Source organism: Diabrotica undecimpunctata, chromosome 4 (genome assembly GCF_040954645.1).
Source record: "Diabrotica undecimpunctata isolate CICGRU chromosome 4, icDiaUnde3, whole genome shotgun sequence".
In the NCBI taxonomy this organism is placed as follows: domain Eukaryota; kingdom Metazoa; phylum Arthropoda; class Insecta; order Coleoptera; family Chrysomelidae; genus Diabrotica; species Diabrotica undecimpunctata.
In genome coordinates this window covers 160,280,567-160,298,148 of record NC_092806.1, presented here as the reverse complement: position 1 = coordinate 160,298,148, position 17,582 = coordinate 160,280,567, and the positions used below count along the sequence as shown (strand labels likewise).

Below are 17,582 nucleotides of genomic sequence, written 5' to 3'. Positions count from 1 at the left end.
TAATAATCTCAATAAATCACTGTATGATCCAGAACTGTCAATTTTGAAATATGTTTGTGTCATGTCCTCGGTATGTTAGTCATAGTATCATGCTCGGTAGTATAGTAGTCAGTATCCCCGCCTGTCACGCGGGAGACCTGTGTTCGATTCCCAGTCGGGGAGGACTTTTTATTAATATTATTACATGGTAAATTAAACATATGCGTAAGTAGAAAAGTTATGTATATTATTGTCATTTTTAAATACTTATGAATATTTAATTTTAATTTGTATTGTATTATTATATTGAATTATGTTGCACTGTATTGTAGTGTACTTTTTTATGCATATTATTGTCATTTTTAAATATTTATGAATATTGCATTTTAATTTGTATTGCATTATTATATTAATAACAAAATAAACAATGAATTTTACTGCAGAGTATGCGTAAAAAAATTTTTGCATTCAACTCCTTTCATACATATATGAAAAAAAATATATATTTTCATCAAAATATTGATTCAATCCTTCATTTACTATACTCCTATTACAGGTCAAAAGTTGTTTAATAATTGTAAGTAATTGTTAGTAAGTTGTTATTAATTCTGTTTCTCTATAGCATTACATATGTAATGATTGTGCAGATTGACTCCCAAATAAATTTGTAACGGCGAATGCGTGTATAGAAGTGTACCTTCTACCGGCAGTCCCACTGGACTGCCACACCCGTTTTTTTTATTCTCAACTTTTTCCCCGAGATTTTTTCAAGTAATTCAATTGTGTTGTCACCTGGCTGGTATGGCTGTGGTATCAAAACTAGCCGTATTTTTCAAATTGCCTCTGATATTTTGGATTTTTTCGCTTCTTAAGGAATGCATTTATGAGTATGAACCCAAATGATAATATGGCTGAGATTGTAAACATTTTGAAGTACAGCAGTTAGGAATAGAGTCTGAAAGGCCCTTTCCGTTGAAAGATAAGTAAAATAAAAAAGGATCTATTACAGGTAATAATATTTTTGAACCAGTGCTTGAATATGAATAATTGTTACACGTGGTTAAATAAAACGCTTTTTTACTGGACATTTACTGTTTTATTATACATTTTAAAATAGTAGCAACTTATTGTATCATCATTCTTATGCATATTTGTTTTGTCAAGATAGAGCTCCGTGGTAATAAAATATTCTGAAAACTGCAAACTCATCCCTTACTTCTTGACAACCAAGTTAGTTATGCACGGTGCGCGTTACATTAAAATACTCGTTTCGCCATGCTCCACGTAATATTCCACCATCTAATTCAACATCATGTTTTCTTAGCACTCTAGAAAACCTAGATAAAATACCAAATGTGTTTTCGATAATTCGTTTCATTATAATCATATACGTTCACGACACAATTCATTTTTTTTTATTAATAAGTAGTAAATTTGAGAATAATTTTTTATAAGAATGATTATTTAAATTATAATGAACAATTATACTCTAATTGAGCAAATAAAATCACCTTAATTCAACCGTTACAGACCATTAAGGAGAATCAAATTTTAAAACTAGAATATTGTTTTATAAATCTATGTTTTGGCCATCTATGAACGATGTTCCTACCATGTTTAGTTACGCTTTTTTACACTAGATGGCGTTTTAGCAGAAAATCAAAATCCGGTTTTTAGTAGTACGATTTCTGCATTGGACAAGATCACTTACCGAGTTCCCGCCAGATAGCCGAATGAATCATCGGTTATCTTTTGTTTCTTTTTACAATCTTCTCGTTTCATTCCTGAAGTTGATTTCGTTGTAGAACGATCAGACAAAAGTCGAAGAACAGCCATGTTGGGTAGTGTCGGTGAAAAAAGTGTATGTTCGTAGAGAAAAACTCGCAGATATTTGTGCTTGTGTTGTGCAATTTGTTAAGTGTTTGACATAATTTGGATTATGACCGCCATCGCGGAGAACCTGAACTGGGGCACCGAGCTCTGGGTAAGTAAAAAAAAAACAATAATAATTGAATTGTTTCTATAGTTGTAGACAGTTTTTTGCATAGTCGACGCTTGATTTTTCAATGAAAACATCACGTAAATGTGGTGTGTGATTATTAAAGTATCTGAGAACTTGCAGATGTGGGTAGATTTTTTTTTTCTGCAACAAGATACGCGATAGGATCTCGAGACCTGGTTGCTGGCTAAAAAAGACTGTCAGGTACCAGTTACACTGCCTGCAGGTGTTTTTTGAATTCGCTGTATCTCTTTGCAGGATTTAACATCATAGTAGCCTCTAGCTAGTACTACTACATTGATACTGCGAAAGAAATACTGATGTTTTGTATTTAAAATATTGTCATGTGATGTGACAATATTTTCTCTATTGTGGACACTTATAAACAATAAGATAATTGATTAAATCAAGCTAGTCTTACATTGTTTACATAGATTCATAGTCTTTTCATATATTAAATACATGGTATCTCGTATTTGTTTATTTATTTGTTTGTTTGTTTATTTTTTAACTAATTTTACCTTCTCTTAGTACAGTAAGGTAAAATTTTTAAATAATTATTGTAGAAATGTCAGTTATTGTAATTTAAGTACACTGATAATGTGATGATTCTTTCTAAGAATGTAGCCTCACTTGTATTTTGCATTGTATATTTATTTTAGTATTATCGAGATAGCTGAAAAGTGATAAAATATTAAATAAGCCTTTCACAGGAATTCAGTATTTTAATCCTCAGTATAATAGGCAGCCGTAGCCGGTCTTATTCTTGATTAAATAACACGATCAGATCGTTATTTATGATTTATTGCACTTTGAACTATTATTTGAATCAATTATTTAGTTGTTGTTACTGTTTACCAAAAATTTGAAAGTTGTCTTTAAGCTGTTTGTAAATATTTTGCTAACTAGTAAATTACTAGGTTTTCATATATACAAATTTGTAGCAGTCCCTTAATCCAGTCATTTCATATCCAGTCATATGTTGGCCACATGATAGTCCTGATACAATTGTACCTTTCTTTTACTTTTTCAAGCTCATGTTTACAAAAACAAGTTGAAAACATTTCATTTATCACATATAATTTCTAATGATAGGGTAAATACTCTTAGTATCCATTATTTTGTTATTTTTTCAGTACAAGTGAAAGTATTTTCTTCTGTAATGCTGGAAAAGGAAAGTTCATAGAGAAACCCTTGTTTGAACTATCATTTATTTGCATAATTGCGTTTTATTATTTTGTTATTAGTATATTTAATTATTGTTGGATAATTATAAGAAATATTTTTTTTCAATTTTCTTATATAGAAATACTTAATCATTTTAAAAGAATTTTGATGATGGATAGTTCAATTTGAGATAGATACTTAAGTAAAAAATGAACCTTAAGTGGCAAAATACTCTCAAATTGTTGCTTTAAGTTTCAAAGAACAATTTATTTAGTTAACACCACAATTTATTCCTGGAAATAAAGAAAACAACAATTTTAACAGGTTATATAAGAAAAACAGAAACATACAGCGCATACAACATTTATTATATACAGGGTGAGATTTTAGTGAAACATTGGTCGATAATTCTATTATGGTACAGAATATCCAAAAAAGTTATTTAGAAAAATGTAGACAATAATGTTCCCCAGGCTTGAATAACATGCCAAATTCTACAGAGTGATTCATAACTGTGTATTAAAGAAAACATAAATTTTTTTAAGTAGAACACCCTGTATATTTTCTCACACGTCTCATATAATCCCTGTTTTTACAATATGGGGTTTCAGACTACTGTACAGGGTATTCAGCAAGTTATGACCATTTTTATTTTGAAACCGCTATGAATTAAACACACTGTATATAAATAAAGAATAAATAAATAATTATTATACATTTTTACATAAGTTTAGAAAAAGGTATACGGTCATCTTTGCGTTATCTGCCTAGATGCCAACTGAGTAAGGAAAAGTTGTGATGAATTTGGTACTGTCCGTGGTCATCATTGTTTGTTGCTGCTGAATTTAAAAACGATGGGTATTCTCTGGGAGAAAAAACTATTGTGTTTAATGTTCAAGACTCCCTTGTTCATCAACAACCTTTAACAACAGTTAATAATGTGCTCCGGTATGACAGGTGTTAGTGAAAGAACCATTAACAGATTTTTAAGTGAAAGAAAACTAGGAAAGATTACTGAGTCAAATAGACATGAAGGAAAATAACCAATGGAAATTGACGACTTTTATATTAAACATCCTTCAGAGAAAAGTTCATTCTATTTAAACAAAGAGATTGCTGCATAAAAGAGATAATAATTTTCTTCACTTTAGCAGAGATAATTTATGGAAATTACTTAAAGAAATCTGTTTTTGCTATGAAAATCAAAGAAAAAAACCTATATTGAACGATATAGAAGAGGTTGTTTGTTGGCGAAGGCCATATTTGAAAATGATTGAGATGAGAATGATGTATTTTCCATTTACATGAAACCTGGCTAAACGAAAATCATACCGTTTCAAAAGTATGGGTAGATAAAAATATTACAAGGTCTCGACAAGCTTTTCTAAGGGGATATTCTACTGGTTTACATACTCCCGGATGAAAGGGTCTGGGATTAATAGTCTCCCATATTGGTAGCGAACATGGTTTTGTGGAGATTGGTTTGAGTTCGTTTCAAAATCTATCACTCAAAATTCGTGGAAAGTTACCGACGGTCTCATGGAAAAAAATAGATATAATTGACTAATTCTAACGCAAAACAATACCTTATGATTAGACTATGTATAAAAAATTATTACGAATTTCAAGGCAAGATAAATCGTACTATAAGAAATAAATCCCGAAAAAAGAGGATGTTGAAAAGAGCTTTGCGAAAATCTTGAAACGGATATCTGGGGACACGCCTACTGAATAGTTGTCAAGCATTTTAAAGGGACAGGAGGCTTCTTTAAGATCGAGGAGAGTCGAAGGGATGAACTAGCCAACGCTCTCTTTCCACAGAGGAAGGAAGTAAGCTTTACGCCACTCCAAGTGGAGACAACCGTGACTGAATTTACGAGGGAAGAAGTGACGGAAGCTGGCAAAACGCTCAAAGCCTCAAAAGCGCCTTGACCTGATAAGGTAGTACCCGAGATAATAAAAATCATCATCGAGGAGAAAGTGCTAGATAAATTCGACGATGAATGTTTCATTTTAGATTCAATAACCTCTGACCACCTCCCACTTTTAGTCAAAACTGACTTCAATTCTCCTCCAACTATTAAAACTGCTATCTACAGGCAAGATTATCGTAAAGCAAATTACTATTCCAAGAAAACATCAACCAAAACCTCCCAGAGTTAGGTAACATGTCAACTCGTACTCAAGTGTCTAAAGTTTCAAGGATTTCTAAAATTGAAAAGTTTCTTCAAGAAGCCACATCCCTAGCTATTCCAATAACTCGAGTTAATCTATATACTTCAGCTCTCCCACCAAAAATCATCGAAAAAATCAGAGCAAAACGCAAAATGATCAGAGAGTATATAAGATTTCGAGACCCCCTCATCAAAGCAGAATATAACAAACTCGGCGTCAATAAGGTTGGAAGTAAACAAGCTGAAACAAAAACAGTGGATGCAAGTTACGACCAACCTGGACTACCGGGAGGGTACTAGATTCTGGAACCAATTCAAAATCCTAACAAAGCAAAAAAAGTCGACCACGTTCCACAAGACAAGGACGAAGCCTTCAAAAACACACTCCAGGCCGCACTCGTTTCCCCCAACAACCTCAATCACAAAGATCGAAAGATCCAAAAGGGAAGCCGAACGGAGAGTGGAAGATATATTCTACTACCCTCAGGCTCATTCGATCATGGCCCCTGTGACTGAGGACACCGAAAGGCAGATGTGTAACCTAGGTAAAAACACATCTCCTGGCCCTGATAGCATCCACAGAAGATGCCTTAAAAATCTGCTCACCAATATAAGTAATCAATGTATGTCTTACGTTGATCTACGTTCCAATCTCATGGAAGGTGGCCAGCACAGTCATGATTCCCAAACAAGGGAAACCCACAACCAACCCTGAATCATACAGACCTATTTCACTACTGAGCACTCTAGGTAAAGTCTACAAGAGAATCCTTAAGGAGAGACTCGTGGAATTCCTAGACGCTCACTTTGCCATTCCAAATTATCAATTCGGATTTAGTGCTGGACATTCCACACAAAATGCATTGGTTGAAGCAGCAACTTTCATTTCACAATCAATTAACGAAAGAAAACACGTCATAGGCATATTTCTAGACGTCCAGAAAGCATTAGACCAGGTCTGGCACACAGGCCTGATCGAAAAACTCCACCTTGCTGGACTGCCTACAACTTTCGTTAAATTAATAAATTTCTATCTCTTCAATTGAACAATCCGGATCAAAGTTGACAACACTCTATCCTCGCCATTCACTCTACAAGCTGGAGTACCCCAGGGCTCAATTCTTGCTCCAATACTATAAAAACAGTCTACAACAGTAACATCAGTATGATGACGACACTGCGCTCCTCACGTCTGCCCCACATAGAGTGCGTGGACAAATGTCTGTATTCGAAAGAGTTCAAAACTACCTAGGCTGAGTTATTAGGTGGTGCAATAGAAGGAGAGTGACGCCTCCAAAACCCAATTAATACTATTTAAACCTCCCCACTGCCGTGATGTTCAGGGCCGGATAATTCTGCTAGAAGAAGACCTTATTCTCAGAAACTCGGTTTCCTATTTTGAAGTTTATTTTAGTAGGACTCTCAACTGGAAAACCGACATACAAAACACCCTACACAGGGTAAGAAAGAGGACTAAACTCCGGGCAGCGCTGTCTGATAAAATGGGCAATAGGTCAAATAAAATACTATTGCACACCTATAAAAGCTACATAAGACCGATAATCGAATACAAGGCATGCGTCTACGCATCACTTAACACCCGTCAAATGATCACCATCATGGCCATTGAAAGAAAAATTCCAAGATTCTGTACGAGGAAGCGCAGAGACTACCCGTCAGCACTCATACATCCAGTAGCCAATGTAACATCAATCAAGGACAGAATCCTGACCCTCAGCAGTAGGTATGTCCTTCGCACTATAGCAGGGTGGAACAACCGAGCCAAACAAATACTGAAAACTCCTTGCCACCGCCGAAGGCAAATACTCAACAGGTTTCCTCAAAGAAAAGTTCCAATTCCTTCCAGTAAAACTTCTACATAAAACTGGAAACGAACTTCCCGATGAGTATTTTGATATATTAGAATCAATTCCCATAAAATATCGCAGCTAACAACTGCAAGCCAAAAACGCTAAGTAAGAGCCGTTCCTAGTATGGCTGGTAACATCTTGAACGCTCCTTATCACAATACGCCACCTTCTGAACCCCAGCTTTTTAGCACTCCACCTCTATAACTTCACACGCATTCACCCTTACGCTTACCACAGTCCCTCGCTCCACAGAAAAAAGAAAGAGCACCCCTTCCTTAAAGAGGCAGAAGCCTAAACAAGGTAAAAAGATGGAATCATCATCAGAAAATGCAATGAGCACTGGATATTATAAACAACCTGCTAAGAAGGCAAAAGTTCCCAGAAGATCTGAAAACGGCAAAACTTATACTTTCCGCAACCGGGAAAGGAATTATACCTACGACATCATCAGGGCTTTTCATTCCGGGTGGAATGTTTGCCGCTCTTACTTAGAGCTCTCTGATTCGCTTATTGCGGTGGATCACCCCGCATTCCACTTGTATGTTGTCAAAGTTTGTTGTATGACTTGACTTTCGTTACAATTTTCTTCCACTAATTTCGCATAGTTCCCTCCAGTTTCTCACTTCCAGAATTTTTGATATCTCTGATGACCTGATCCTCCCATCTCTCTCTGGGTCTTCCCTTTGGTCTTTCAGTTGCTGGTTTCCATCTGGTGATCTTCTTAATCAGTATGTCGTTTTTCCTTCTCTCTATGTGTCCCAGCCATCTCAGCCTCTGTGCTTTAATAAATCTAACTATATCTTCTCCCTTCATTATGTCTCTTAGTTCATGGTTCATTCTTCTTCTCATTTCTCCGTTGTCCATTCTTATCGGACCCATAATCCATCTGAGGATTTTCCTTTCGAAAATTCTCAATTTTTCTTCACCTTTTTCCGTGAGGCACATTGTCTCAGCTGCTTACGTAACTACTGGTCTGATTGCAACTCTGTATATTTTCAGTTTTGTATTTCTGGATAAGTTCTTGTCATTCATGAGCCTATGATATCTCCAGTATGTTTTGTTACCTGCTAGTATTCGTTCCGTTACTTCTTCACTTCTCTTGTTTTGGGCATTTACTATTACTCCCGAATATTTAAATTGTTGGACTCTTTCAAAAGTGTAGTTTTCTATTTTGATTTCTCTCGTCCTGTTATCTTCTCTTCTAGAGCAGCGTAGATATTTTGTTTGTCCTTCGTTAATTTCTAGACCTCTTTTGCCAGGATTGTTACTACTTCTTTTAATATTTCCTTGTTTTTTCCCATAATAACTAAATCATCTGCATGCAACTATTTGTGTTGAGGAGTGGGCTATAGTTCTTTTAATTTTGCTGGCCTTGACTGTTCCTTCTACTGCTATGTTGAATAATGTGGTTGACAGGGAATCGCCTTGCCGCACTCCTGTTTCTATTGCAATTGATTTTGTGCTACCTTCTTCTGTTGTTACTTTAGCTCGAGCTCCATCCATGGTCATTTTTGTTAATCTGGTTAATTTTGCTGGTATGTCTTGATTTTTCATTTCAATAAATAATTTATTTCTTCCAATACAGTCAATCCTGAAGTCTACCTAGGACCTATATGACTGTTAAATACCTTAGGCAAGGTCTTTGAAATTCTTGTGAAGACAAGGCTGGAGAGAGAGATAAAGGTGACATATCCGTTGATTTTTTTTTTTGATAGAGAAAAATTCATGATATCTCGTCAGTGCAAATCGTCGTTTATTGTACCGATTCATTTTTATAGAGTTTACTTAATAAAAAAATATAAAGTTGTTTAAATTTTCATATAACGTTTCCACATTTACATAAATTATTCATACGCATATCACATTTCCTTCGGCAAGCGTATTTTTTACCATCATGTAATAAGTAATATCTTATTTATATAACCCAATTGTGGGTCAACAAGTAAACGAACTATAAGTGAAACTAGGTAGCGTTTTAAATGATAAAACAATATTAGTCAATAGAAGTACATTAGTATTGCTTTACTCGGAAAAATAATACAACAGGTTGCCGGAGAGAACAGGGAGAACGTTATATCTAGATCAATAAAATCTTTTCTTGGGTGAGTCATCGCTTCCTCTAGGAAAACCCTTGCTAATGGGATGGAATGATGTTTGGAGAGTGTGTGTTTCGTCTATATACGGGGGCAATTGTGAGAGGATTATCAATAAATTTGATTGCACGTAAGAATTTTTAAATGGCTTGCTGTGAAGGGGAGAAATTCTTCGATGATTTCGTAGCTTAACATAGAAAATCCAATATGTTTTTCGCCTACTTGATCAATTCAATTTCCAAGATTATAATATATGTCTTTGATTAGTTTGGAATAATACGAAAATTTCTTATCAATGGCATTTTTTAAGTTTAGATACAGTGATCATCACTAGAAGCCAAATCTGTGAAATTTTTGGTCATTGCAAGTGCGTAATTGGCGGTAGGTCCTGACTGGTGGAAAAAGCTTCTCTGTGACTTTCTAAGTGGTCCACAAGGTAATTCCATGAGAAACACGAAAGACACAGAGTTGACATAAATCCGTTTTTGCGTGGACTTTCCGATTTATTAGACTATTTTCCAATTAAGTACTGTCCGTTGATTTTACCACTACTTGTGGAATAGATATGTTTGCAATTGTAGCATTTAAATCACCTTAAATGATATATAATTACATGGTATGTTTTATTGAATTTTCTGTGAAAGTATTTCTGTGAAAATATCACCGATTTTACGTAAACATCTTATACAGATTCCATTATGGTATCATGGTCACCTTCTTTATATAGTTCAGCTGGGAGATTATCTATTGTTTGTTTCTGGCTAGTTTTTTAACTACATCTTTAACTTCAAGAATCGTTGGTGGTTCCTCTTCTCTCTCTTCTATTCCCCGTACCTCAGCTCTTTCGTCTTCCAGGTTTTCTTCTTCTTCTTCTTTATTAAGTGCCTGCTTAAAGTATTCCATCCATCTATTCAATACATCTTTCTTGTTGTTAATAGGTCGCCATTCTGACTTCTGCATTGTCTTCCCAGTTTTACTCTTCTTCTTATGCCGTCCCCATTAACGGAGGTTGGCGACCACATTTTTAAAAGCTTCTCTGTCTTTTGCAACGTGGAATAATTCGTCTACAGTCATGTTTGTCCAGTCTCGAATATTTCGCAGCCATGACTTCCTCTTTCTACCTATTCCCTTTTTGCCATCGACTCTACCCTCCATGATGACCTGCAGAAGATTGTATTTATTATTTCTCAGTATGTGTCCAAGGTATGCAGTCTTGCGTACTTTTATCGTTCTCAACAATTTTTTGTCTCGACCCATCCTTCTCAGCACTTCCTCATTGGTGACCCTCTCAGTCCATGGAATTCTCAACATTCTCCGGTATATCCAAAGTTCAAAGGCTTCAATCTTCTTAACTATTTGCGCTTTTAGTGTCCATGTTTCTACCCCGTACAATAGTTGCGACCAGACGTAACATTCAACAAACCTCAGTCTCAGCGCAGTATTCAGATTTTTGTCACAGAACAATTGCTTGAATTTTAAGAACGCTGCCCTTGTCATTTCTATTCGTACCCGGATCTCTTGGTCTGGATCTAATTTTGTGTTGATGTAAGCTCCCAGATATTTATATTTTGTCACTCTCTCTATTTGCTGTCCACCAAGAGTTAGTTGTTCATTATTTATTGGAGTCCTTGATACTATCATAAATTTAGTCTTATCTGTGTTGATGTCAAGTCCCATTTGAATGCATTCACTATTTATTGCATCTAGTAAAGTTTGTAGTTCTTCTATACTCTCAGCCATAATTACCGTGTCATCTGCAAATCTCATGGTGTTTATGATTTCTCCACCAATTCTTATTCCCTCTTTTCTTTCCCATAAGGCTTTTCTGAATATGACCTGTGAGTACACGTTGAAAAGCGTCGGAGACAAGACACATCCTTGCCTAACCCCTCTCGCAATCGGTATATTATTTGTTTCTATATCGTTCACCTTTACTACTGCTTTCTGGTTCCAGTATATAGCCTTAATAAACTTAATGTCTTTTTTGTCTAAATTGATGTTTTTTAATTCATCTATTAACTTCATATGCTGCACTCGGTCAAAGGCCTTCCTAAAGTCTATGAAGCATACATATGCACTCTTGTTATATTCCCGACATTTCTGCAAGAGTACCGTCAACGCAAATAATGCCTCTCTTGTACCCATGCCTCCTCTGAAGCCAAACTGAGTTTCATCTATCTGCTCCTCACATTTCTTATAAGTTCGGTTTTGAACAATTTTCAAGAGAATCTTTAAAGGGTGGCACATTAGGCTTATCAATCTATAGTCATTACATGATTTGGGATTGTTGTTTTTTGGTAGAGGTAAAAATATCGATTTAAGCCATTCTTCCGTGATGTTGCCCTCTACATATATGTGGTTGAGAATGCGGGTGAGTCTCTTTATATTACCGTCATCTAAGGCTTTTAACAATTCAACTGGAATTTGATCAGGACCCGGTGCTTTTCCTTGTTTTGCATTCTGTAGGGCATTCTTTACTTCTGAGGGTAAAATTTGTAGGTATTGTTTTTCTTCACCTATATCTTGTTCATTTTCTCTCTCGTCATGGTACAGATGAATTATATATTGTTCCCATACTTCCTTTATTTTGCTCTCTTCAGTAAGTATTTCTCCATTATTATCTCTTGTTATGAGTGTTCTTCTTTGTCTGGTGTTGCCTGTAAGTTCTTTCATTTTTTTATGTAAGTTTGAGGTGTCATGTTTGTTGCTGAGTTCTTCCAATTCCTGGCATTCTTTGTTCATCCATTCCTCCTTAGCCTTTCTGATTTCATATTTGATTTTATTCTTGATGGTTTTATATTTATTTTCATCTTTATTTTTATATTTTCTTTTTTCAGTTATTAGCTCAACTATTTCCGGTGTCATCCAGTCTTTTTTAGTGGTTTTCTCTTCTTCGCCTAGGACCTCCTTTCCCGCTTTTAGTATGGCTTTTTTCATATCTGCCCATTCAACGCTTCCTTCAGTTAATTTATTTATCTCTGCGTTTAGTTGCTGTTGGCAGTTGTCGTCTTTTAGGTTTTTGATGTTAATTTTGGTGGTTTTAACTTTTTTCTCCGGTTTCCTGAGTTTAATGTTAGTTTTACTCACAAAACATAAAAGACAAATCAGATTAAATAGAGATTTGAGACTTCTCTGAGGTGGGTTAGAACGCAAAAGGCAAAGGGGAATCATTATAGACTTGAGTTTAGGAATGTGCAATGGACGCCGTGCAAAAATATGTGAAAATCAATACAAATTTAAAACAAAAACATGTATTATTAACGAAATAAGAAAAGTAATGTACTTATATGGTACAAAATAAATATGATATTGTAATTATTGCTAAACTTGGGTCCTCTATGAAATAATCCTGACTTCTATGGATCGAAGCGAAACAGAATTGCTTGGATTTCCACTTTAGCCAATATTTCCATAATTTCGTAGTTCTTTATACTTGAATGTTTATGAAGACGGGAGACATGCTCAAAACATCTTCAGGATATTTTCTGTACGAAATAGAATCAAATAACAATCAATATAGTCTCGTTACATTTTCAATTTTCACGATTGCTGCGAAACACACAAAAAAGGTTAAGAAAGGTTAAAATTTTTTGCACACCTCGCTAAGGTGTGAAAATTCACAATAAAATACGTGAAACTATGAAGCTACACTTATCATTATGACAAAACAATTCCGATAAAAACTTTTTATCTGGTTAAACTTCTTGATAACATTACCGATAACACCTAACAATGGCTTATATTCAATGTTTATTTATTTCATGGATTCCAAACATTTTCGAGTATTTCCTTTATTAACACACAATAGATCGAACCTACCCCAATGTAAAGTAGGGACTACATTCATAAACAACAAAAAATGTCCTTCGTCTATAAAGCTATAGCTAGTCCACACTCACAGAGAATTACAAAACCGCAGCTCTTCACACAACGGTACAACGATGCCAAGCTAACGAATATTTCTGAAACGTTCACTTCTTTTCTGGTCGTTTTATTTCATTCCTTTCACCATTGTAATTATAAAGGAATTACATGGTGTAATGTCAACTGAATTGATATATTCGCAATGCAATGATTGACATGTTTTTACGTAGATTACGGTAGTTAGGTTTTTTCTTGACAACGGTAGGAATAACGATATATGTGAGTTAAATATGCCGTAGAGAACATTTGTAGATCAGTTAATATGTAATTAATGTACACATTTAGCAATCTCTAAGGTATTTCAAATATTTTTATGCTTGAATATCCGTGTTGCCACTTTGGTATTAATACACAGTCAATTTCATCTTTTGAAATATATTAATGTGTCTCATATGTATTTGCTGTAAGTAGGTAGTGATTGCTGTTATATCTCGGTCTACTGATAGACCAATCAAGTCAAGTCAAAAAAAAGATACACAAAATGAGATGTGCTAAATTGAAATTGGTTAATAAACAAAAAAGCTATTGCAAAATGAACAACTAAGTTGCTGTTTTTGAATATTGTTAATAACTTTTTTATTATTTATTAAAAATTGTTTAAATGTACCTAAACTAGAGAGTCTTATCGTGTTTCAATGCTTCCCTCTCTTCTTCATAGCTTTCACTGAAGCCTCTCCCGTCTCATCAAAATTGGACACCATTTTGCCTACCCGACGACAAAATCACCTTTTTTGGTAGAGTAGGTTGATTGGTCGGAGTGCATTCATTGTTTGAAGGAGAATTTCTTATTTTTCCTCATTGAATGGGCATATCAATTGCAGTCACAGTGCTTAAGGTTGCAGTCGGTCCTGTAGCATCAGTAGTCGCTGCTGGCATTGGTGCAATATTTCGTGAACGTGCCCTCCCTCCTCGAACGAATTTCTTCTTCACTCTCCTCGCCCATAATCTCAGGACACCAAGTGAAACTATTCTCACTTTCGGCATATGGAATCTCATCCAAACTATCTGGACATTACCTTCTGAACTGACTTCATCATTGGGTTCTTTCCTCCTCCACTGTTTGATTTTTCGTTTTGTTGATACATCCAGAATTTTCTTTTTGGTTGTAGATCTAGAAGTGCTGTAGAATGTAATATCTCTTCTTGCCTCAACATCAACTTTCTGTCCTTGCCTGGAAGGTCTGTTGGAACCAGTGATCTCCTACCGTCGAGAATTAAGTGCATCCAAGAATGCAGTTGAAACATTCTGAATGTGCATTCCACGATCGGCGGTTTCAAATGTAGGCGCAACTAACCTTCGCAAAACTTCATTTTTATTCAATGGGTGAATCCCACAGGCCTTGAAACTTCCTTGCATTGAGTCAACACGGGTTGGTTCCAGAGCTGCAAACAACTTTTTAACTAACCTGGAGAAAAGTCATTTGGACACTGATCGTAATTTCAACCCTTCAGGGTTCATTTCTATTCGTCCAAAACGGTTCTCCAGGTTCCTTTGGGAGGCCTGAAAACCCTACATCTAGTGGTTGGAGTAAATGAGTCGAGTGCGGTGGAAGAGCTATGAATTTGACATTGTGAGCTTGATTCAACGACAACACATGGCCACTTACGTAGAACTAAGGTTATCCCCAATTTAGACCATGATACCGTCCTGTTTTCGAAGAATCGGTAGCATTATGAAGTCGAACCAGTCCTCGAAAATTTTTTGGTCGTCCTCTACGAGTGCGACGTATATTAGCTACCCAAAAAATTTATTAGCTACAACAGAGATCGACAAGTAGCACTGGAATCAAGAAATTATGTGACTATTATAATCACCACCCTTTACTATTTTCACCCAGGTTTACGGCAACTGTAATAGTTATCACAGTGTATTTGTTAAATTACTCCCGGGCTATGGCCATGGCTGTAATGAGTATCTTATATTGTGCTAGATGACTAGTATTTCTGAAAAATTTTCGTCACTTCGTTTACTATATTTGTTTACCTTAAGTTTTGCCGACTATCAAGTAGTCATCGCACAAGATGAAGAAGATCTCAGCTTTATGCTTAGAAAACTAGAAGAAGAATATAAAAACAACGGAATGGAAATAAACTTAGAGAAAACCGAATACCTAACAACAGAAAACAAGGACATGAGAAACCTAGAGATAGACGAGGGAAGACAAATAAATGGAACGGATAAATTCAAGTATTTAGGAACCATAACATCGAACCAGGGAACAACAGAAGAAGATATAAACAACAGACTGAGACAAACAAGAAACTGTATAAGACAACTAAACTCAGTGTTGTGGGATAAGAACATTACGATAAAGACAAAAAAGAGAATATATAATACCCTGACAAGAAGTATCCTGACATATGGGTCCGAAAACTGGACAATAAACAAGAGAAATAGAGGTAGAATAAGAGCAGTAGAAATGGAGTTCCTGAGGAGAAGCTGTAGACTTACAAAAAGAGACAGAATTGAAAACGCAGAGATTAAGCGGAGAATGGGAGTGCAATCAGACATAATCGACTATATAGAGGAGAAGAGACTATCCTGGTACGGCCACGTCAGAAGAGCGGACAGAGGACGCTGGATAAACAAAATCACAGAATGGAGCCCGATTGGAAGAAGAAAGAGAGGAAGACCCCGAAGGTCATTCAGAGATGAAATCGACGAGGCTATGGAGAAAAGAACCCTGCGAGATGGAGACTGGAATGACAGGGAAAATTGGAGAAAACGGTTGAGTGAAGGAAGACAGTGAAAACTGTGGAAATCCTTAGTAGTAATAGTATTGTAATCACAGACCACTAATAACTAAGGTAGGTGATTTGTGATTGTAATTGCACACGAATTAGTCGCTTTAATGTCATTGGTGCTTTGTTTTTATCGAGATAGGACTCGTCTGTATAGGCTGTGGTAGATTACTCTAGCCAATTACCACAGTTGAAACAATTTTTGAATAGATACAGAATAATTTTGAACAGAAACAGGAACATAAACATATAATGTGTAGATATGTTTATTTTTGCTATTTTTCGCCGAAAACAAAACTCTCATCTGATACCTGGCACATATATCTCCTCACAGTCGTAATTAATTTCCTTCATTAATAGATCCTTATAAAACAATTGTAGACCAATCTTTTATGAAGTTTGCAAGAGAAATTCATACTCATCTCGTTACTTGCTGGTCTTACCAGACTTCTTCATTATTGTAAACTTGGCAACAGCGTTGCCTCTGTATAAGGCCCATAAACTATTGTTGAGGTAGGGATGTTCCTTAGCCTCTGTCTGGCGATTCCACGTACTCATCTTGAATTTCTTAGTTGCTAGAGATGGACGAATCAGTATTTTTTGTATGTATATAACTAAAGGAGACGTGAATGCATGGAGAATCCTAGAAATATATTTATTATCCGCTTCGTGCTTTGAACTTATTGATAATTTCTTGTTTAAATCTGTTGCTAGGTGCATTTTAACCAATTATTCAATTGTTTCATTGTGATGTGCATTTATTGTTTATACGTGAATCACTGCATGAGAATTTTTATTGTAATTATGATGGTGATATATACAAGGGTTAATTCATCGACGTCAGACGTGATACATTGTTTTATCTTATATTTATAACGGTTGAAATTTCCAGGAAATTTAGTGTTGATCATCATTTACTAACACAATTACTTATTCCATTGTACTGTATACTAGGACAATTCTTCTGAATGTGTGGAAAGTGACTTCTGAAGTTTTATACGTCAACGTTTCATGTATTTGTCCGTGGTTGACATTAGTGGTCGGGGTTCTTTCAAACTCTTCATCGTTAGGAAAAATATTGTTCAAGAACTTTTGATCTATGCTTTTAATATACCAAAAGAAAAACCTTTTTCTTTCTTTCTTTCTGTTTGTCCTTTGCAAGAATCGAAATATATATACTTATATGGTTTTTTAAATCAATATTTGTATCATATTGTGGACATTCTCAATTATTATATTTCGAATTGAAAGAAAATGGATGGAAAGGCTGTCGGTAATGGTGGAACTAAATTGTCTGTGGACCAAAAGGAAATTATGGTGCGTTTTGGAGGACCATGTTGATTTTGCCATAAGGAAATTCCTCTGAAAAAGAAAAGAAAAGAAAAAGAAAAAAAGACGATGTGGGAGATTTTACCTACACAGCTAAATGGTGTAAATGGACCCAAAAAAAGCAACCAAAAATGGCGAAGAGTAATTACATACTTTTAAGTTGAGCATAAATGGTTTAGATACTTTATAATCCGTAGTCCTTTTTCTGTTCAAATATTTTAATTTGAAACATCACAAGACAAAATAATTATTTCATATACATATTTATTTTTTGTTGTTAGGTATGAACTAAATTGAAAAATAAA

At 35.3% G+C, this 17,582-nt stretch overlaps 1 protein-coding gene across 3 annotated transcripts in view; it reads left to right on the top strand.

The window, feature by feature from the left end:
• Window positions 1-1,752: 1,752 nt before the first annotated feature.
• Cip4 (formin-binding protein 1-like Cip4) overlaps window positions 1,753-17,582 on the top strand; it is a 202,813-nt gene continuing 186,983 nt past the window's right edge. For 2 of the 3 annotated variants that reach the window (XM_072530810.1, XM_072530809.1), the window contains exon 1: window positions 1,753-1,963. In XM_072530810.1, the coding sequence (XP_072386911.1) occupies window positions 1,919-1,963 (45 nt within the window). In that variant the 5' untranslated portion in view covers window positions 1,753-1,918. The remainder of the gene's footprint in view (window positions 1,964-17,582) is intronic. The other variant, XM_072530808.1, reaches the window with a different exon arrangement.